The sequence below is a fragment of the Peromyscus maniculatus genome, chromosome 4 (genome assembly GCF_049852395.1).
Source record: "Peromyscus maniculatus bairdii isolate BWxNUB_F1_BW_parent chromosome 4, HU_Pman_BW_mat_3.1, whole genome shotgun sequence".
Classification (NCBI taxonomy): domain Eukaryota; kingdom Metazoa; phylum Chordata; class Mammalia; order Rodentia; family Cricetidae; genus Peromyscus; species Peromyscus maniculatus.
The window spans coordinates 19,706,998-19,729,949 of record NC_134855.1 but is presented as its reverse complement, the minus strand read 5'-3'; the positions used below and the strand labels follow the sequence as shown (position 1 = coordinate 19,729,949).

The window sequence follows — 22,952 nt, the reverse complement described above, 5'->3', positions numbered from 1 at the left end:
AGTAAAGATTCACTTAAAGGGTAAACCTTTAGTTTTTATTGATATTTTCAGTAGTTAGTCAAATGAGATTGTCAAAGGAAAACACACATTTCACTTTGGAGGGATAAGAGATAGTTTATTCTGAAGCCTCATATGAGTTCAGTGGTCTGGGAATGAATATTCAAGTCATTCCAGTAAGAGTTTGATGAACATGTTTATAGGAACAGAATGAACAAAATAGTAAATCAAGATACTTTTCAAATATATTAAGAGCAAGTAGGTGGGTTTAAGCAAAATGGAGAAATCCTTGCTAGAGTCCTCAGGTATTTTCTGATGCCACTAGCCTTCTGATTGGTAGAAGATTGTGGCCTGGTCAGATCATATATTTCGAAGAGATTTGCATGCTAGTCACAGGATGTTAGGTCAGTAAGAGAGTGATGTGAAAGAAGTGGATACTAAGGAGACTGAAAATAAGCAAACATCAAGTGCAATTTTACTTTAGACCTGAAACAAGTCAATCTCTCTGCAATTGTTTAAGTTCTAATGAATTACCTAGCCCTAGAAAAAGTTGATTTTTCTTTTCAGGAGCAAAATAGTCCACAATACATTTTACCTATTATATTGTATACTAGTGTGTACATGTAATAGATATTCTTACATTAAAACTTCTTATATGTCTGCAACAAACACAAAATTGTTTGTTATCACAAGCCTTTTAAAAGATAAAGGGAAAAATTAATCTTTCTAGTAGAGTGCATAGGATTTCATGACTATGAATGGAGAATTTAGGAAACTAGGTGGGACTATTGCTGCAAGTTCAAAACTAGTCTGGGCTACGTAGTAAATGCTGGGTCAGTCATAGTTAGATAACAAGACATTTTTTCAAAGATGAGTGTTTGTGTAAAACCAGGAGCAGCAACCTCAAATTGCATCCCCCCCCCCAACTTTTCATTTGCCTTATAATTCTTAATCCTTTCATACCAACATGAATATTGAAATGTGCTAGACTTCACACCACAATCTTTGCTGCCAAAATTCAGGTTTAGCCATGTGTCCTCAATAAATCAAAATGTCAAATTCATAGTGAAAAGCAGAAAAGGTGATTCATTCAGGAAGGTCACATTGGAAGTAGGGACAGGGAGATCTGGTGACCCACCGTGTTTATTTTTAGGTCCTGACATGATTTTAATAGACATTCTATGTGTTTTATGGTCCATAATAGCTGGTGTATGAGTCATGGCGTGGCTTGACAAATATGACATTTGTAGGCCTGGTTGGGACAGAAGCCCAGGCATGAGTTGATGTCCGTAATTATAGTGAATATGATTAAGAAGACAGATGTGATAAAATGTGCTTTGCTTAAAAATGCTGTCTGATATACCACACAAAAAGGAAGAGGAAAAACTTAAAAGAGAAATATAATATTTTTCTCTTGAGTGATAATATTTACTTAGGATGAATGACATTTACTTAGGCAGTTAAAGTTAGGAAAATAACTTTTCTAATTATGTATTTATCCTGACTTAAAAGATCTATTAATTGACAGATGAATATAATTATAAAATTTGAGTGAGAAGTTTGGATGGGAAATAAAACATATAGTAGATAGCATTCAATATGATAACAATTGCACAGATCATATGTGGAAGAAAAGAGGAAATGAAGAGTGGTATTACATAGGGCAATTATCAAAAGAAATTAGTATGATGTGAGAAAAATTGGAAACATCATTTAATAAAATAGCTCTTGGAGGAACAGTCAACAACTTTTACTTAACTAAGATGAAATATGTATGCACTGGACAGAGGTATTGCTAAGACACTACTATCAAATAACTGTAACCATATTGATATTGTATTTGGAATGGTAATGTTACTACATGCTAAGAAAAATGTTGCATATTCTTGGGTTCATGTTCAAGAGAATAGTACATGTAGCTATTCATTTAGGGAGGCTGACAATGAAAGTCACACTATAAGGGTAACCAGAAGGTATTATTCTATCAAAGTATCTTATTGCTGTACATCATGAAGATAATCCATGAATAAAGAGGCCCTGTACTTTGTAGAAGAGAAGAGGAAGCCAAAGGACTGCTGTCATTCAGGAAGACAATCAACCTCATTAGGTCCCAGGTTCCAAGAGGTGATAGGAAACACATTCCCATGGATAGATTGATAGGCAAAGTGAAAAGCTTTTGATGACAATGTTCAATATCTTTAGGAAGTATGCAGAAATCATTGAAAATAATTTAAATAATGCCATAATCTTATTTTAATCAAATAAATTTTTATCCACATGAATATATAATTCACTTAAAATAACAATAGAAAAATCATAAATAGAATTTATGAATTATGAAATATAGGGGTGATTGCATTGAATTTAAGCTTATCTATTCAACAATGTGAGGGAGCTTTAAATTGTATTTTAAATATTTAATGTTTCCAAATGCTTAAATATTTGCATTCTATTTGTCAAAGATTAGTCTCTTAACTATTAATCTTATTAGTGTCTAAAACATAAAAGTAGATAAGTTGACAAACATCACTTTCAGTGAAGCATTACCCTCAAAACAATCCTGGGAAAATGTCCCCTGGGGGGAAAAAAAATGTGTTTGGAGGATGGAGCAATGGTCAATCAGTGAATTGTGGGACCTGAAAACATAATAACCCAAGATTACATCACCAGCATCCATGTAAAGATGTGGAAATGGCTAGGTGGTGGTGGCACACACCTTTAATCCCAGCACTCGGGAGGCAGAGCCAGGTGGATCTCTGTGAGTTCAAGGTCAGCCTGGGCTACCAAGTGAGTTCCAGGAAAGGCGTAAAGCTACACAGAGAAACCCTGTCTCAAAAAATAAAAAACAAAAAACAAAACAAAAAAAAAATGAGGAAATGACAGTCCATTCCTAATCTTAGGGCTGAGAGCTAGAGAGAGCCCAGTTCCTGGAGCTTGCAACACAGCTCATTTTGACAAATTGGTGAACTCCAAGTTCAGGAAGAGAGAGATGCAGTCTTAAAAATAAGATGAAAAACAGTAAAAGAAGACACCTGACATTGACCTCTGGCTCTTCACACAAGGAAACACATTTAGTACGCAAGCACCATACATGCTTATAAACAAAAGTATATTTGGTTTTTCTATATCTCCCACAAATGCCTTTGAATAGGAAAGGATTTGGAATTTAAAAAATGAATGCTCTTGTTCTTGACATTGTGGTGATATATTGTGTCCCCCAATATATTATGCACCCTAATAAAGCTTATCTGAGGACCAGAGGAAAAGACCAGCCACTATATTAAACATAGATGTCAAGCAATGGCAGCACACACCTTTAATCCTAGCATTCTGGAAGCAGAGATTCATCTGGATCTCTGGGAGTTCAAGGCCACACTGTGAACAGAGCCAGACATGGTGGCACACACCTTAAATTCCAACACTAGTTAACCATAAAGGTCTAGAGGTCTGTACAGTTCAGAAGTGACAGAGCTGGGCAGAAAGAGGAATTGATGCAGCTGGGCAGAGAGAGGAAGTGAGATGGCAGTGATTGTAAGACATATAGGCGCGGGTATACAGGAAGTAGCTCTCTTTGGAAGCTGAGGAGTTGGTGAGGTGAGGTTGGCTGTGACTTGTCCTATTTCCTGATCTCTTGGCTTTCACCCCAATATCTGGCTCTGGGTTTTTAATAATAAGACCATTTAACAATTCATCTTACATGACATTCCAAACAAGTTATGTCCAAGCATTGGTACTCAGGCCAAAAGCATCCTAGTATAAATGCAACTCAACATATTTGTATATGACAGCACCACATTATGGTGTCAGGAAGTTGGACATTCCCTGTAACATGTAAAATGATAGAAAAAAATCCAAACTTTTGTGAAATTGGACTTAGTTTTATAAGCACTACTTTGAAAGAGAAAAGAAACTCCTTTTGAGTTATTTATGTGTAATTTTCTATGTAAATATTGGCTCAATATATATACATATCCTAACAAGCAAAGGAATAAATTCTACGTCCAAGTGTGGGCGAGAACTTGTATTGATACTCTAATGTTTAAGACTTATCACCTAGCAAAATAGCTCCAAAACACCAAGCACTGTCAGGGAACGAATAAGATGTATGCAACCACATATCCTCTGCTTGAGCCATGCTGCAGAAATTAATCACTGGGAATGAATGAACGAAGAAGCAAAATCAGATGGGGTTGCTGGATCAGGACCCCAGAAAAGAGATGACACTTAAATACTGGAAATCAAGAATGAAGGGTTCCAAAAGCTGAATCAGAGAAGAATTAAAGACTCTGTAACATGGGAAAAGATCCAAGAAACGAATATATAACCATGGAATCAGAGCAAATAAACACATAAAGACAGTTAAAATGGGTAACCCAAGATCAAATGTCTTGAGAGGGAAGGATACATTGAAAGAAGGAAGAAACAAAGCACAAATTTAACATTTGTGTCAGGTACATATGCTTATGTCTGCATGGTCAGGGTTCTTAATTATGATAAGTTTATACCACACTTGTACATTCTGGGATGGGAATTACAAAAGCTGAGGACCGTTCTAGCAAGTTAGGTGTCATTTTTGTGTTCTGACCAATTACATGTGCCTCTTTGATTAGTTAAAGATTCACACCTGAGAGACATCAAAGTACATAGTTTTGAAATTACTGGTCTCTTACCAGAGAATACCTGATGGACTCTACATAATACTAGATTTTCTTTCATAGCATGTATATTGCTGTGTGTTGGATTCCCAAAAGTCCTTATTTCTACTCACTCATGACTGTATTTTGAAGGGTTATTTTTTATTCTTTTGTCTCCTCTGCATAATAGATGCATACAGTTTATATGCCATCACAAATACTATAATACATTATCATATAATAAAACATCAGTCATTATTTACTTAAGGATTTAATGGTGTAAAGAGTATTATTTACATAGACTGCTAAAGCAAAGAATACCAGAAGAAAGAATAATAAAATGTAATGAATATGAGAATCCTGTAGGCATGTAAGTCTTGGTTTGGTTAACATCATGTAGTAAGGTATTCTTCTATTCCCTTTTTGTGAGTAAATCTTTGCTGGGATTGTTTTTCACCATATGAGTTGACCTTAGAGATGGTTATTTTGTTCTCCAACTAATAATGAGCAGAGGCAATTCTTCTCAGGATCATAAAAGGGCAGATGTCATGTCACTTTCTACCTCAATACTCTAGGTGCTGGTCTTCTTATCTTTCCTAGCAATTCCAAGGCCTTGGGCACCTTAGAATTCATGGTTTCTGAGTCCAGGACATTTTGGGATTGTTCTCATCTTATCAATGCCAATGCTTTCCTCTAGTTTTTTTCCGGAAAGCCTGACACACTGAGGATCATCCAGGACTAAAACTTTACTTCTATTTATTAGTGTTTTGCAGTGGTAGCAAGAGACAGAGGTAATTTTTGATATGGCTCAATTTGTAATATATATTATATATATTGTATTATATATATATTAGTATTATGTATACTAAGTAACTGCTCTGCAACTGAAATACAGTCATACCCAGATTTTTAATTTTTCTTTCTTATTTTTACTTTTTAGACAAAAATCTCCCTACCTTTCCCAGGCTGCCACTGTACATACTCTGTAGTCATATAGGTTTTGAATTTATAATCTCCTTGCATCAGTCTTCAGTATGGCTGGAATTACAGACCCATGCCATTAGGCCTGCATCAGTTTAGATAATTATCAAATGAATCTAAAATATGAGCTGAAATTGAGGGTTTAGCAGTTTGTTTGTTTGCGTGCTTTATTCTTTAGGTATGGTCTTTTTCTGATCCCAAATTGAATTTAAACTCACAGTACTCTTTCTGCAAGAGCCTTTCAAGTGTGGAGATTACAGGGGCTAGAAGTTTTAAAACAAAACAAAACAACAACAAAAAACCCACTAATGTAATGGTTAATATTTATTATTAACTTGACAGAATTTAAATCTCCCCGAAGACAAGCCTGTGGGCATGCCTATGAAGGATTATGTTAGACTGTGGCCCTTCCCATAAGGGATTATGTTGGTTAGATTAATTGAGATGTGAAGACTCACCCTAAAGGTACCCATTGTTTGGTCTTGGGGCCTGAACTGCATATAAAGGATGATGTTAACTGAACACCAGTATTCAGCACTCTGCTTCCTATCTTTGGTTGCAGCTTTCCCAGTTCATGCTAACATAAGGACAGAGATCTGAAACAAACCCTTTCTTAAGTCTCTTTTGTCAGGGAATTTTCCACACCAACTGGAAAAGTAACTAAGTAACAAAACTATTGCATAATACTAAGGAAAGAATGAATGAATGAAATCATTGTCACTTCGAGTTTCATACTGTGCCATTGTTTTAGTGATGCTGTTCTCACCAAAGAAAGGGATACCAGGATGAATTCTTTATGAATCTGAAGTATTTATTGAGCTGCACAGGATCAGACAGGGGCACATGGGCTTCTGACTACAAGTCTAAAGAGGTAGCCCCAAGCTGAGTGAGCAGGAGGTTTATAAAAGTAAAAACCACAAGTTTGGTATATCCCATTGATGTAGCTGTGATAGATATTAGCAAGCATAACACAATATGAACTTTTAAGAAGAATACAGTATAGTTGTGTCACCATGGTCTTTCTGTTTTATCAGGATGGGTAACAGAACGTCTTGTAGTTATAAAAGCAGAACAATGGCAGGTACATTTATGGTCCCTGTAAATACTATGCACATCTGAGCATCAGGATGACTTTAATTTTAGCCCAAAGTTGGGGTTAGGATTTAGCAAATACATTTTTCTTATTTCATTTCCCCATTGTTTGGGGGCATTGTAGCACATCTGACTACATTATCTTCAATTTCTTAATTATTTAATCCCCACCCCATCCCCAGGACCAGGAGTGAGCAAGTTCTAGTCTAGATTTAACATATAGGGCCAGAACTACTCCTGATAGCTAAGACTCTATCAGGAGTAGTATAAGCTGAATGCTAAGAAGGCTAACGAGATTGGAGACAGGGATAGCTACCCACGGTGACCAGCTGAGTCAGGATTCAAATCAGCCCTGGTTGGCCTGCCTATTTCTTGGAGGTTCTTCCTTATTTTTGCTGGACACTGTCTAATTATACAAGATTTGTTAGTATAAAAACAATATTTTTCTCCCAAGGTCATCCCAAGTCTTCCTTGCCCAAAGGAGAGTAGGTCTAACCCAGCCTCCTTCTATTTTGGAAAAACACCTCAGCTAGAGATTAAAAATCCTCTTTCAAAGTACTAACAGTATATTATAAATTGTTAAGGTCTTTGTCTAGTTTGGCATTGATAATTGATATGTTTTGCCTTCTTTTACTCTGTTTTATGATTGACCCAGAGTAGGAATACAAAGCAGTAGATATAGACATATATAAACGAGTATTAATTTCCCCAAAACAACAGGACAGAAAGAAGTAAACACCTGCTTTACCCAGATTAAAATTTGGGAACCATGAATAAACCATTTAATGAGATCCAAACCTCTATTTGACTCGCCCTTTTTTATGTTTTTACTTGTAATACTGAAAGAGTCAGGAAGACCACATGGCCCTTTATATGTCAATGGGCACCATAGGTTGCCATTTGTCCCCTTTGCCAGAGAGAAAGAAAGTGATTCCTGATAGAGGGGAACTAGTTATCATTGGATCTACCATTACAGCCTTTTGTTGAAGATAAAGGGGATATATTCTTTTCTTTGACTGCTTCTCAGCTGAAAAATAAGATATTGTCAGGGATCAGGAAATTTGGAATATTGGTCAAAGCTGGACCAGAAGGGTGATACAGGCAATAGAGAGGTAATTATCAGAAATATCTTCTTTGCTAACCCAGCTTGATGTGACAGGGAACAATCACTTTGACTGGACTGATTTACATCAGCTTTCAGTAAAGTCCAATACTGTCTGTAGGACCAGCTAGGGCTGCCATGGTGTAGATCACTTAGGATTAGTTTGTAGACTGCAGCTCATTCCTGGATACTGCCTATCTGCCAATCAAAAATCTACTGGACAGATACAGACTAGGGGCATAAGTTAAAACTGATCATCTTTGGGAAGAACCTTTTGTTTGAAGCATTCGGGCCTGGGATCCCAGTAAGAACAGGGAAAAGGACCACTTTCAGGGATATGCAGTGGGTTAGGAAGCTTAAGCTGTTGACTGACACATTAGCAGTACTTATCTGGAGTCCATTTGACCTGTGACAGGTATAGCCAAGTCATGACTTTCATAAGCTTGCATGAGTTTTCCAAAGTTTGTAAAAAATATAAAAGTTTTAGATACAATAGCAAGTTCATTGTCTGTACAACTCCATCGATTAATATTTTAAAACACTGATCCTTTGAGGTCTTAACACCATGTGTTATCCTTCTTAATGTGAAGTTTTTCAGCAAGAAAAAGCTGCTTGAGCTGTGGCCAAGTAGGATACTAGAGAAATGACTGGCCTTTTCTGCCTAGCCACGATAGGACACTTTTTCAAGTTCTTTGCATATAGAAATGTTTCACAGATCTTTTGGGCCTGGCAGCTGAAGGTTGATGCTGCCTTGTGTCTCAATCAAGAAGTTAATGTCCTGTATAATGGTCAAAAATTGAGGATGCCCTGGCACCACTGGGGTACTACCTTTGGACTTCTGCCCCCAGTGAAACCATCAAGATCCCCATGAAGAAACCTAGTGTAACCCCTCAGGTAGTGGGTAAGCCTCTGCAAATTATTAATTGATAATTTTAATGAAATTAAATTATACAGAGGTTATTTGTATTATCTTCCCTGCTCTAATTTACTCTTCTCAGATCTCTGATGATGTTGACTTGTAATTGTAGCTTTATCAGATTAGCGGAGGCTGCCTGGTCAGTCCATTTCATATGTGAAGCCTAGTGGTTAGTATTACCACAATCCAGATGAGTTGTCTTCTTTGGAGGAGACTTTAGGGCTGCCTTCAGGAAGTAGCAATTTTGTCAATTATCAGAAGCTTTTTATTTAACATATTAAATGCCACATTCAGGAGACCTCTGAAGAATTTGAGAGCCATCTATTAATTATACCTAATTTTAAACAAACTTTACTTGTTTTTAGTTTTGAGCTTAAACTTGAACACATATACAGGAGGCTAAATAAAGTTTGCCTATGTAAATAAATTACATTTGTACTTAGTATGACTACAAACATAATTTTGAGCACATTAAAAAAGCTGATCATTGATAACATGATTCATCATTATCTTTTGTATCTTAATTATCCTTAGCAGTTGACAAGTTAGTAGATTTAATAACATTAATTTTTCTGCTTCATTCTTGTTCAGTTTCAGACTTAAAAATTTGAATTGAAGATTTAAGTGAAATTACTTTGTTACTAAAAATAAATTTTAAACCATACGGTCCACAGAGGTCCTGGGAACTTTATTTAGTTTTTTTTTTTTTTCTTTATAGTGCATTAAAGACTATTAAAGAGTTGATTTGTTTTGTTTCTTGGGTTTTTTTAATACTCTGTTTATCCAAATAACTGAAACAGCTTAACAATGTTAGTAAAGTAAAGGAAGCTAGACATACGTCTTCAAGTCACTTTCTACTAGCCTGAATAGACTTTAGAAATTTCTGAATCTTATAATTAAACATGCTATTTTTTTTAAATTCTATTTTCCATAAATCTTATTTGTGGTTTTGCCCTCCTCTATTATTTTCATTCTCAGAAAGAGAATCATCATACAAAAATCCACCTTAATGCAAAATATCTTGGTAATCTGTTGTTGCCTTCTTAGTCTAAAAAGGTTATTTAATAGCAAGCAGAGGGCTCAAAGGCACTTTAAAGGTTTAAGTTAAGTTTCTGTTACAGATTTTTAACCATATCCAATAAAATTACAAATCTTGAGGGACAGAAAGTTTACACATTAGCCTTAGCAAAAATTTTAGAGAATTAAATAAAACCAAGAAGAGTATGAGATAAAGAACAGCAATTTCAATTGGGAATAGTCTACTTTTTAGCTGTTTTAATTACATGGTTCTGGGCTGTTCTGTTTTTCTCTCTTCCTCTTTCTCTTCTAGAGTTAAATGGTCTTTTGACTTAGGACAGATATTTGAGAAAACATTTCAAATAAGCATTCTTGGGTAAGTGAAGGAGAGGGTCATAACCCAACCTTAGAGCCAGCTTTTTAACAAAGTAGAACAGCGTAAAATGATAGTATCCATAACTGAAAAATATCTGAATCCATATCCAACTGAATCAAGTGATTAGATAAAACAGAGAACAAAGAAAGCTCAAGATAAGGGTTTTTGCAGGATTTAAACAGCAAGCATCATCAAGCCGATGGGAGGGACAGAGACTGAGCAAGATCCAGAGGGGAGATGGGGGACAAATCTGTAACAGAAACAAGTATAAACATTAATAATAATCAGACAAGTAAAAGCCAGTCACCATGTTCTCATCCATTCAATACAACAGACTGACAACCAAGTGCATCCGAGGTGTGGAGTTGCCTTAACTGAATATCAACAGGATGTCCCCTGATGACATGTAAGCCTGGGATTATGATAAACCAAGAGTTACCCAGAAGAGTACATTCACCAGATTTCAAAAGACCATATGATACAGAAGGTTCAAAGAGTTTTAAATGGTCAAATTAGGACAGGCTTTTCAGTGAGAGAATAGGTCCCAGAAGAGCCATCAAATGCAGCAGGACTGTTCTCACCCAAGAAAAGGAGACAAAAGTGAGATCTCTGTGCCTTTTAAGTTGTTATTTAGCCATACATGCCTGACCAAGGGCACATACTCTCGTGAGTATAAGCCTAAAAAAGCAGCATCAAGCTGAGTAAGCAGGGGTCTATATAGGTAAAAACCACAAGTCTTGTACATCCAACTGACATTTATCTATGATACCTGTTAGCAAGCATAACAGAATATGAACTATGAACTTTTAATAAGAATGGGGCACAGTTCGTGTCACCATGGAATCACAGCTCAGAAAGGGGAGCAGATAGCCTTGTGGTTATAGAGGTAGACTAATGTCAGGTGAGTTATGACCTCAGTGTCAGTCTGAGGTCAGGTCAGGATTTAGTAAATAAATTTTTTTTTCTCATTTCACCACTCTGTTTCAACACTATTTTAGGGGAAATAGTTTGGTTGTTTTGGGAAATGTAAAGGAAATGTAAAGCAAAGACTCTTCTGACATGAAAATATTTGAGATGCTTTCCTTCAAGGGAATCAGTGGTAATTGGCAAATGATTAGATGTTGAACACAGAGCTACATCCCAGATAATTAGTTAGTTATAGAAAACAGTTATTTTAATAAGAAGGATAATAAAAGAGAGGAAAAGGAAAGTTAGAACTGTCCCCCACTCAATCCAAATTCCCACCATGTAAGCTCTGATTCCAATGCTGTTTACCAAAAGGCTTTGTGGTATCTGGTATGGCTTGAATCTAGTTTTGTCAATCTTATTAATCAACTGACATTCACAAAAAAATGATCAGGAATGTAAATACCATTTTATTTACAATGAAGGAAAACATGAAAATCCTTTAATATGATTAGGACTGAAGAAGTTGTGATTGCCCTACCTGGCATGTCAGCAGCGTGCATGGCTTCTGCGTCCTTGTCTCTTTTCCAGACTAGTGTAACCTGATACTTTTGTCTTGTCTGCAGGATATGTAGGATTATATAGGTAACAGAGGTTAAATGTATAATTTCTTTTTAATTTTCCAGGTCAATTGAAGGTACTTAGAGTTCACTCTATGTTTTTTAATAAACATACACTTTTGTGAATGAATTGTAGAAATTCTGAGAAAAAAGTATTGAGATATTTTTAATGAAAATATATAATTTAGGCCTAATGTAAGGAAAACAGTATTTTGTTAGGCACAAATCCAAAAGGCACTAAATGTACTATATATAAAATTGTCAGCAACAGAGATTTCTGAAACATACATAGAATCATGCTTTTCTGGTTACCTCAAAGTTAAGATACAGGCAGAGGGTTATCTCCACAAGGCACTTATTTTAAGCATTTTACTTGAGTTATCAATGAAAGCTATTTCTCTTTGTCAAAGTAACTTAGACGATTCAAACAAACAAACAAACAAGCTTGGAATGTTCCACACTAGTGGTATCGTCTTAAACAGTATACTTTGGCCCTGCAGCCTAGGTCATAAGGAGATGTGAAAGAACATAGTACTCACTCAACAGGAAGTCAAGACCCTTTTCAGTTGTAGCGTGTTCCTGAGATAAATACTTCTTGTTGACTTTGTACTACACTCCCTTTAGCTGGAGAAAGAGTGGAGCCACTAACAGCACACTTATTTTTCCGTTAGGTGAATTCTTGTCCTACTTTTATAACAATGTACACATAGAGGGATGGCTAGGCTACTACTCTTCTTCAATTGTAATGTGATTGTGCTGGTTAGTTTTTGTCAATTTGATGCAAACTGAAGTTACCTGGGAAGAGGGAACATCAATAGAAAAATTGCCTTTATCACAAATGAGGAAGTCCATGGGGGTATTTTCTTAATTGCTGGTTGATGTACTAGGGCTCATCCCTTTGTGGGTTGGCCTGTCCTGTATAAGAAAATTAGCTGAGTATGCCACAAGAAGCAAGCCAGTCAGCTTCGATCCTTTGTGCTCTATGCTTAAGTTCCACGATACTTTCTTGAGCTTCTGCCCTGTCTTCCATTCATAATAGGCTAAAATCTGTAGGCCAAAATGAACCCTTTCCTACCCAAATTGGTTTTGGTTAGGGTGTTTATCGGAGAAACAGAAAGTAAATTAGAACAATGAGAAATCTGCACACAAGTGAAATCCTTTGTGCATTAGTTAAAGAATTTATTGGTAGGTGACAATGAGTGTCAGTTTTACCACTGTTAATATAGACATAAGTATATAGGAAGTAGTTATTTATATGATATTAACCACTTTTCCTGATCGATTTATTTATTTGCAGTACACCCCTCTCACTTTTATAAAGTTGACTAAGTCTTCTCTCTTGTTGTTTAAATCAAACTGCTACAGGTTAGGTAGATAAGGAGGAGTGGGATTCCTTACTTATTTATATGATGGCAAGTGTATGTGGTGAGGAAGCTGTGTTTTCACAATGCACCCTGTCCCAAACATAATCATTGTCTGAACTGAGAAATGTAGAGCTGCTGGAGCAATCTTGTTAACATTCTTTTCTTGGTTGTGCCTTAAGTTCCAGCAGTATTTAACTCTGTACCCATCTCCTGTACTTGATATTTCCAGTTTAGGTGATTGGATAAATACCCATTTTATGCTAGCTATACAATTGCCTACTGTAATCAGTATATCAAACTTCTTTCTCTGTCTGATGGACCAACTTAGGAAACTCCTTGCCCAAATACATACAGGTGTGTGCATATGTGGATGTATACACACCATATGACTTCACAATATTGAAAAGCATCATGAGATCTGCTTACACATACAGGTGATTGTGCATATGTGCATATAACTCCACAATTTTGAGAGGCATTATGTAATTTTATATGCAAATTTTCATGCTATCTTTAAATTTTTTAAATAAAATATAATTTCATAGGGATTTTTTTGAGGGGAGGAAGAAACACATTACTGAAAGTTTGTAAAATATGCTATCAGACTCCAGTAAATTGAACTATTAGTATATTATTTAATTTTATATTACTGTGATCAAATGCCATGACCAGGACAACTTATAGAAATAAGAGTTTGGTTTTTCTTATGGCTCCAGAGGGATATGAGTCCATCATGGACAAGAAGTGAAATAATTGGTAGGTATGGTAGTTGGAGTAACAGACTGAGAACTCTCATCTTAAATAGCAAACTGGAAGCTTTTTGTTATTTCTGAGCAAATTGGGAATGGTGCCTGGATTTCAAATCTCAATGTCTTCCCAAAGTGACATATTTCCTACAGCAAGCCTACCCTTATTAAGCTTCCCCAAACAGTAACAAAAACTGGGGACTAAGCATTCGAGTCAGATCCTACAGGGTGCATTTCCATTTAAACCACCACAATCAGGCTGTCATCTACTAAGAAACAGACTCAAAGAAAAAGTTTGGATAGACACAGTATGTTCTTCCGTGCTCTGGATTTGTTACCCATAAACTAGGAATATCCACCTCCTCTTACATTTTTTTTTGACTGGCAGGAGAAATAGACAGAAAGAGGACTTGCCAAGTCCCTACACAGGGATGTGCAGATGGGAGGAAAAATGGTTCAACTTACTCAGAGTTCAGAGCTGCCATTTCTTATTCCAGCCATGAATAGTGAAGGACTATACTGCTAAAGTTATTATCAATAAAGTTATCATATTTATCGATGGTAGGAAAGTACATAAACACACTAATAAAGCAGGATGTTTTTAGTTAACACCTGAAGTATCTTGAACAATTACAAGTCACATACTCCCAACAAGTACCAAGTTATTCAAATGAAATCCCCTGAACAGATTTCCTTATAATGTGTTTAATGGTCTTCCTTCCATTTTCCCTGGTCTAAGTTTCTCTACTAACTTTAAACTGGTGGTTTACTGTGTGAGTGGAGGTGATCATGGCAAATTACTTGTTTTACAATTTCTCTAGAGTCACACAAGTTGAGAACAAAATGTGCATTCATTTGTTGCCATGTATTTTCCATTGAGACTAAGCAATAGATATCTTCCATGAAGATATATTGGATTTAAAAAATTGCATTAACATTATGAGTCCTATAGAGATAAATTTCAGTTTCCTTAGAAAAGGAATAATAAAGAAATGTTAGGGTATATTTATTCACAAAATAAAATGACATGTTCAAAACAGCCTCCATTTTGTAGCACATAGTGGGTGCCCAACAGTGATAGCTATTTATTATGATGTTCTCAGATATTCCTTTTGCATGTAGAAGATCCAAACAGGTATCTATAACTTGACTATATGCTAGGAATCTGGCTCAAAAGTCTTAATTGTTGATTTGCACTCCCAAGAAATTCTATCTAACTTCTACCTACACTTCCGAAATGTAACAGTAACCCATCCCCCCATTTTGCTTTGTTTGCTCATTTTATTTATTTATTTTTACATCCTGATTGCAATTTCTCCTCCCTCTTTTCCTCCAAGTACCTGCTCTCACCTGCTCTGACCCCCCATCCACTCCTCCTCTATTTCCATTCAGAAAGGGGCAGGATTCTCATGGATATCAACAAAGCATGGCATATCACCTTGCCTTGTATTAAGGCTAGGCAATGCATCCCAGTATGAGGAATATGGATTTGAAGACCATCAAAGTAACCTTTTTTTTTTTTTTTTTTGAATCTACTGATTTTTGTCAACGCTCAGTACTTTCTGAGAATTTCCTGGGCAGAAAAACACAACACTCTCTCTGTGCTGCAATTTCATGTCAGGATGTGATGTGGGTATAGCTTTTGTTATACTGAAGATGGGAAGAAGAGCAACAAAATAAGGATCGAATTGTACAAAGGTGCATTCTGAGAAGAGTTGTGCTGCTCTGTTGCCCAGGGACTGGGATGGAGTGCTATGACATGATGACATGATCGCTCTGTTTTTCCACTTGTTACTCCTGTGTATTAGAATCTGTACCACCGCTTGCCACTTCACGATATTTGCAGTGTGCTTTAGAGACCAATTCATTCCAATTCATTTTGTTTTTGTAACAGATTAGCAGAACAGGATGAAACAACTTGCCAGCTAGCTTATTAAAATATTGTCTACCATCACTGACAGTACCAAGTCAGCTGCTGATTTGCCTTTTGATGTTATTGTCAGTCTGATGTGTTTGGTTATGCTTGAAATCCCTAGATTTGCAATATTAGCAGAAAACTCACCACCAGTGAACCCATGTAGTCTTGCTGACTAGTGTTCTTCAGAATTGTATTCTATGACTTATTAAAATTAATTATTGAGACACAAAAGGAATACCATCATTGTCTTACACCAAAGGGAAATAAAATATTGTGGTTTTCATATTTGGATGAAAAATTAAGTATTTAATAACTTTACTTTTTTAAACCTATTTCCACCCCACCACACACACACACACACACACACACACACACACACACACACGTACATGTAAACACATGCTTATATCACTTCAACTGTAATGTGCTTTATGTTGTAATATATTGCTTATAAGAATCACATTTGTGTTTTTAGTTCACAGAGTTTATGGACATATGGTTGATAAAATAAGGTCTTTGTATATATCTTGAATGATGTTTCTGTCAGAAGGCACTTTTTTTTTTAAACTAAAATGTCGTTTATTGTCTACTTTCTTCCATCAGATGTGGGATCTGTTGAGGGCCTCGCCTATCACAGAGCCTGGGACACTTTGTACTGGACCAGCTCCAGCACATCATCCATCACCAGGCACACAGTAGACCAGACTCAGCCTGGAGCGATTGACAGGGAAGCAGTCATCACAATGTCAGAGGACGACCACCCTCATGTGCTAGCTTTAGATGAATGCCAAAAGTAAGAGGTTGCTTATTACATCTGCATTATAATAAGAATAGAACACTATATGCACTTTAAAGATGAAGATTTCCTTCAAAGTTCCTTCTGTAAGACTTTCTCAGTTTTTATGAGAATACTGTGTGAATAATTAAAATGTGTATTACTTAAATGGTGGGTGTTATCTCTGGAAGAGGTTCAATAAAACTAGTGTAAACCATGAAAGTGAAAAATTCAGAAAATTCTATGGTGCATAGAGTGCATTGATTTATATATTTATAAAGAATTTATCAGTATCTGCTAAAGCTGATCCTTAAAAATAGTTTTTTTTTTCACTTTAACCATATATAGTTTTTATAACTGGGGTTTTGCCTAAAAGTAATCCAAAGAACACAAAGATCAATGAAATAATTGTGGTATATACCTATCTTTTCAACTTAACCCATTTGCTGATAAACTGTCCAGACGTTTATATTAGTACTTTCGAGGAACTTCCAACAGGAGGACATGTCAGAATTAATTCTGAGAAAATAAAATAAAACAATGTAGAAAAACATGGCAGAGGTGAGTAATGTTGTAAAGGACATCATTGCACAGGAACGTGAGGCACAAAGCACTTGGGTTGAAATGTACCTGTTGAGTTTCACTCCATGGTGGTGTGGTAAAGAGGTGGAGGAGAAAATCATATTTTGTTCTCAAATGAGCAATGGCAGAACTAATCCATATTCATCCAATCTTTGTTTTTTGCCATTTTTAATTAGAATTATCATTATGCTACTTTATCTTTTCTTTTTCCTTTTTTCACTTTTATAGCTTCCTGTATCCACTTCCTCCAAACCCTTTTATGACCTCTGGTATCAAATTGATACCTTTTTTCCCCTTTGTTTATTGTGTTTATATATATATATATATATATATATATATGTATGTATACATGCATGTATGTATGTATGTATAATAAGAGAAAAATCTGGAAGCTATTTCTGAAAACAATATCCACTTCTCCTTCCCACTTAGACTCCCACGGGGTCATAGACTAAGAAGGAAATATTAAACAATTTCACATTCTTGTGTCTCTACAAATATTTTTTATTTAAAATAACAGTTTTTTCAATTGTTCTTATGATTTCCACTTTACTCAGTTTAATGTTTTGGACGAATTGGAATGAACAGCATCCCAGCATCATGAGAGCCACATTGACTGGGAAGAATCCACATGTGATAGTCAGCACAGACATACTCACTCCAAATGGACTCACCCTTGATCACCGTGCAGAAAAGCTGTATTTCTCAGATGGCAGCTTAGGGAAAATTGAAAGATGTGAATACGATGGATCCCGAAGACATGTAAGTTAATTGAATGTTTCTAGATTACCACTTTATATAACAACTTTAAAAATATACTTCATACTTTCTTAGTATACACTTATCAAGGAATTTCAAAAGAGCTAATTGTCTGAACTTACTTGATTGGAAAATCTATTCAGCACACAAACAGTCCATGGGTATTCTGAAAACCTTACTGAAGTGTATTTCCTGCCATTAAAAAAAAAGAAAAAAAAAAACCTTTCCATAACCTTTATTCCAGGGAGACAAATACTAGATTTGTTCCCAATTTTAATTTGAACTGAACTTGAGTGGTTTACATGTTCTTCTTTGGTATTTACATTTTAAGCTGTGAAACTCCATTCATTTCTCTGAATAGAGGAAAGTTATAAAAGAATCACTGTGTGGAACCCAGGCACTTCTGAAGCTCTGAAGACAGGCACATGGGAATACGTTCACAGACAAGCATATCATGCTCAGTGAGGTCTTAGTGTCTTTTCTTTTACTGCTACATGAAATCTTAGTGGAGGAATCAATATGCCATCTCCTGAATAACCCTCAAAGCAGGTACATAATCAAATTCCAATGTGTTCCTCATCTCTTCAAGGAGAAGTGTCACCACTAGAGATGGTGAAAATTCAACATGTGAAGAGCTATTCCTGACTGGCCAGGCCACTGGGGCTATCTTGTTCCACCCACCACCCCAGTGTCTGTCAGAAGTACAAAATTCCCAGTTCTCAGCCCTCTGATACCTTAAGGAGTCTGAGATAGGAAGAAAATACTTTCTTGAAGGCCAGGTCATAAATATTGGAAACTTCACAGACTAAATGATGTGTGTGGTGACTATAGGCCCTTACAGTACTGAGACAGACAGAAAATGTAAAAGGTAGAATGTGGCAGTTCATGTAAAGCTTTATTTGCAGAAAAGAGGAACCAACTAACCAAAATTTCACACTGAATTTATAGGAGCAAGCATGATAAGGTGGTGTTTTTGTTTGTTTTTGTTTTGTTTCATTGCTTTTGTTCCTTGAAATAGGGTCTAGCTATGATACTTGGGCTAGCGTAGAACTCTTGGGTTCAAACAATTCTTCAAGCCTAAGTCTTCCAGTAAATGTGACAAGCGTGTGTCACTGCATACAATGAAGGAAGGTATGGGGTTAATGTGAAGATACGTGGAGTGTACTGTGTGAGTTTCTTGAAAATCGAGGCAATGCCCTGACTCACATTTTGGTACCTCATATTTTCCAGTGGTAGCATAAATGGCGGGGAGAAATGAGAGTGGAGTGCTTAAATGGCATTGAAAGAATGGGCTTAGCCTTGATTAGATTCAGTTTGTGTTAAACCTTGATCAAAGAATCATATGCTTAAATTATTCATCTATCTTTTAAACTTAATGGTCATTAGTCTTGGGCAAATTGCTTAGCTTTTATAGACTGAAGTTTTGATGTGCAAGTTTTCAATCTATCACAAGTATTGTGAAGATAAAGTAGAATATAACAGAAGTTCTGAATGGAGATATTAGTTAATACTTTGGGAAACACAGCCAGGTAAGTCAATGTACTCAGTATGGTTATATTTTCTGTTATGTCCTAATACAGAAATAAGCTTTTGTAGCTCCTCATAAAACCCTTAACTTATCCCTATTCATATTTTTACCTGTTGATTATGTTCTCTATTCCTACTCATGGTAGTTATGACTACAGTGGGTGACATGGAAGAGGATGTTGTTAGTAAAGTGTAAAGTATTTATTTTGTGATATAAAAACATACCCAGTTCTGGTTGCAGCTTTGCACTCCTTGTTGATATGTCCAAACCATGATTATTTCTGGCTGGGTCAAAATACTGGAAGAAAAGTTTCAAAATCTATTTTATTCTTTTGCCTTAGGGTTTGCATATTTAAAGATATTTAAATTAGCTATTCATTAATAAAAAAAACAGACAAATTTTGGGCACAATGTGTACCTGTGCTCATGTGCAATGATCAATGTATGGTATACCAAACATAGACTCTTTCTTTGTTACAAGGATGTTCAAAAACCCTCTGTTCCAGTTATCTTAAATGTAAATATGATATTTTTAATGATAGTTGTATCCTTAGAATGGCAGAATGTTTACCTCCTACTATCTAATTTAGTACCATTGACCAACTTTTCCCCAAGCCCCTAAACTCCTCAGCCTCTGTACTCTGTCTATCTGTAAGATCGGCTTGCTTAGATTCCAAAGAACTGTGATGGTATGACCATTTTCTTCTCCTCCTGGTTTATTTCACTTAACATAATCCTCTCCCAATAAATCTTTGTTGCTCCATAATGTGATAGCATTTTATCATTTTTGTGTCCAAATAGCATTCTAGAATGATGTAATTACATTTTCTTTACCCATTTAAGAGTTGAGTTCCTTAGGTACTTAAGTTGATTCCCTCTCTAAAATGCATGATCACAATAGCCATGTAGGGCACATACCACTTAGACATAATAATTTCATTCTTATTAAGTATATGATAAGTACTGGGATTTCTAGGTCATTTGTTACTTGATTTTTGACTAATTTTAGAACTTCTTCTATACATGCACACAGGCAAATACACATATAAACATACACACACTGTTTTTTTTGAAAATAGACAGTTGAATTGGAGTGATATGACATCTCATTGCTATTTTGATTTATATTTTCCAGGTGATTAGCAATGTGGCATATTTCTTTGTATACCTCTTGGGAAGTTTTGTATGCTGAGAAACATCTGTTCGGGTCTCTTGTTCATTTTTAATTGGAATAGATATTAGCTATGGAGTTGGTGTTCTTATAAATTCTGAATATGAACCCTGACAGAGATATAGGTTACATACCTCCTATCATTCTTTAGGTCAAATCTTTATTCTGTTAGCTGATTTATTATCATGCAAAAAGGTTTTTATTTAAAGTAATATCATTTGTCTCCTTTTGACTGAGTTTTTATAAAAATACATGTCTCTAAAAATGTACAAAAACATTCTTTCAGTGTTCTAATCTAGTAGTTTTGTCCATTTTGAGTTAATTTTGAAAACAGTGAGAGATATGGGTCTCATTTCATTTTTGTCCCAGTGATGTCGTTTTGCCAGTACTATTTATTGAAAAGGGCTTTCTCTCCCAAATAGGTATTCTTGACACTTTTGCTGAAGCTTGGCTACCTATGTTGTTTGCTGGAATTCTTTGCTGTATCTTTAGCTATTCTGGACTGGTCTATACAGAAGTAGCATCATTCTTGAAGGAAGAGACAAGTGATACCTTTCTAGCTAGTGATGAGACCCAGAGCTCTCCAGTTTTGGAGAATGCTACCTGCATGCAGCTCTACTGGAATTTGGAGAGATGTAATTAAGGTAGTTATTTTACCTAGGGTATATTTGAAAGAGCCTCAGTTGGCTAAATACTCTGGACAATAAGCAGACAGGCATGTGGAGAAATTAATATAGGAGGGAAATGAAAAAAAAAACAAGCAGTAACTATTTGGTTACTATAAAGGTGTTCAATATCTGTAAAATAAATCAATTGGCTGGAAAACAGGAATAAATTGATATTCCAGAGGAAGAAATCTTCTGAGTTTTTGAGATAATAAGAATTGTAGAAGGTTAGAAGATGTGAGAAAATATGTGGGGTGATATTCTAGTTTTCCTGGGCAATGACTCAAACTTCATTTTCTCAAACTGTTTTCCAGTGTGGGTAGCCTAAGTAAGGCTTTGGAAGTATGAGAGCACATAAGATTCTCTGAGTCCCTAGAGTTTAACTTTGAAGTACTTTTGGTCCATAGGATAATGGGATGAGTCGAAATATCTATTTCAAATACAGTAAGATTTTAACAGGTAACAGAGTTAAAAGAAGGACAGCATGTCTAGGTGAGTATGACAGTACTTATTAACTGTTGAAGAATGACAGTTTCTGAGAAAGAAATGGAAGGGGCTTTTTCATTTGGCACCTGGTCTTTTCATTGGCTAAATGCACGGATTTGGGTGGAAAAATCTAGGTTTCAATAATGAGTAGAAGGTGAAAGACAAGGAGTATAGCTGAAAACAAAGGAAGAGAGGTTTCATAAGAAAGGAGGATAGCATTGAAGGAGTGGAGTATGCAAAAGAGAGCCTGCAAGGTGAGGAGGGTCTGGGTAAAGTAAGCCCTATGAAAGAAGTTTGGTAGATTCAATAAAGTGGTTGTTATAGAACTATATCATGGAGTTGAGCTGGGTTATTATTGGATATGTGTCCGCTGATCTGACAATTAAAGAAAATCAATGTCCTATAGGTCAGAATTTCAGGATGAGAAAGAGGCATTCAGTGGTTAGAAAAGGAAGAGGCATCTCTCAAAGTCAGTAATGGGAAAGGGATCATGAAAGGACTTGCTGAACAAGGAATGTAAAGTTTTAAGGATAAGTCCCCTCAAGTAGATAGAGGAATAAAGAATACTGATAGAGACTCCTGGGTTTGTGTCGACATGCACATCCAAGAAAAAGGGAGGGTTAGTATTGTGTAAGAGACAAGTGACTGGGGTTAATAAGAAATATCCATTAATCAGAATAGGGCAATGAGTGGAGAAAAAGAAAGAAACAGAGTACCCAAGGGCATATCATGTTACTTTAGCAGGCTGGTAGTGGTGAGAGACACAGAGAGGCTGGTGTCAAGAATTTGCAAGTGAAGTGTGGACACTTGTTTAGTTCAGTGATGTTTGATAAATCAGGGCAGCTTCAACTAGTCATGCTTATGTTTGGGGAAGTTTCATTTTGGAGACTGGAAGTATAAGAGGGGGAAGAGCCACCAGAAGAGCTTAGAGTTGAGGTCTACAGCCTTTGAGCTTACAGTGTTGTAGCCTGCTAGAGATGTCTTTTACTTGTGATTATCAAGATGAGGTGCATATTGATTATATCTGTAAGGTTGGGAAGAATCTTAAATGTAAATACAGTTGCATTTATATATAAAGATATATAAAGATACTACAGGATATGGCTGAGATGTAGGGAGGTCCTTGATTTTAGTGTGTGATTGGATACATGTAAAGGGAAGTGGGGAATGCATTAGGAAAAGGAGATTAGATTTTAGTAGAGGATGTATAGTGATGGTCCTGTCATATATACAATCAAAGGGGCTAAGGTTAATGAGTTTTCTGGGGTGGTCATAAACAAAGGAGAACATTAGATAGAAGGGCTGACCAGGGAAGTTT

General features: G+C 36.0%; 1 protein-coding gene across 1 annotated transcript in view; it reads left to right on the top strand.

Annotated features, from left to right (window-relative positions):
* Lrp1b (LDL receptor related protein 1B) overlaps nucleotides 1–22,952 on the top strand; it is a 1,955,528-nt gene that overhangs the window by 1,557,200 nt on the left and 375,376 nt on the right. Inside the window, exons 42-43 of the mRNA XM_042275227.2 lie at nucleotides 16,273–16,462; nucleotides 17,584–17,788. Of these exons, the coding sequence (XP_042131161.1) occupies nucleotides 16,273–16,462; nucleotides 17,584–17,788 (395 nt within the window). The remainder of the gene's footprint in view (nucleotides 1–16,272; nucleotides 16,463–17,583; nucleotides 17,789–22,952) is intronic.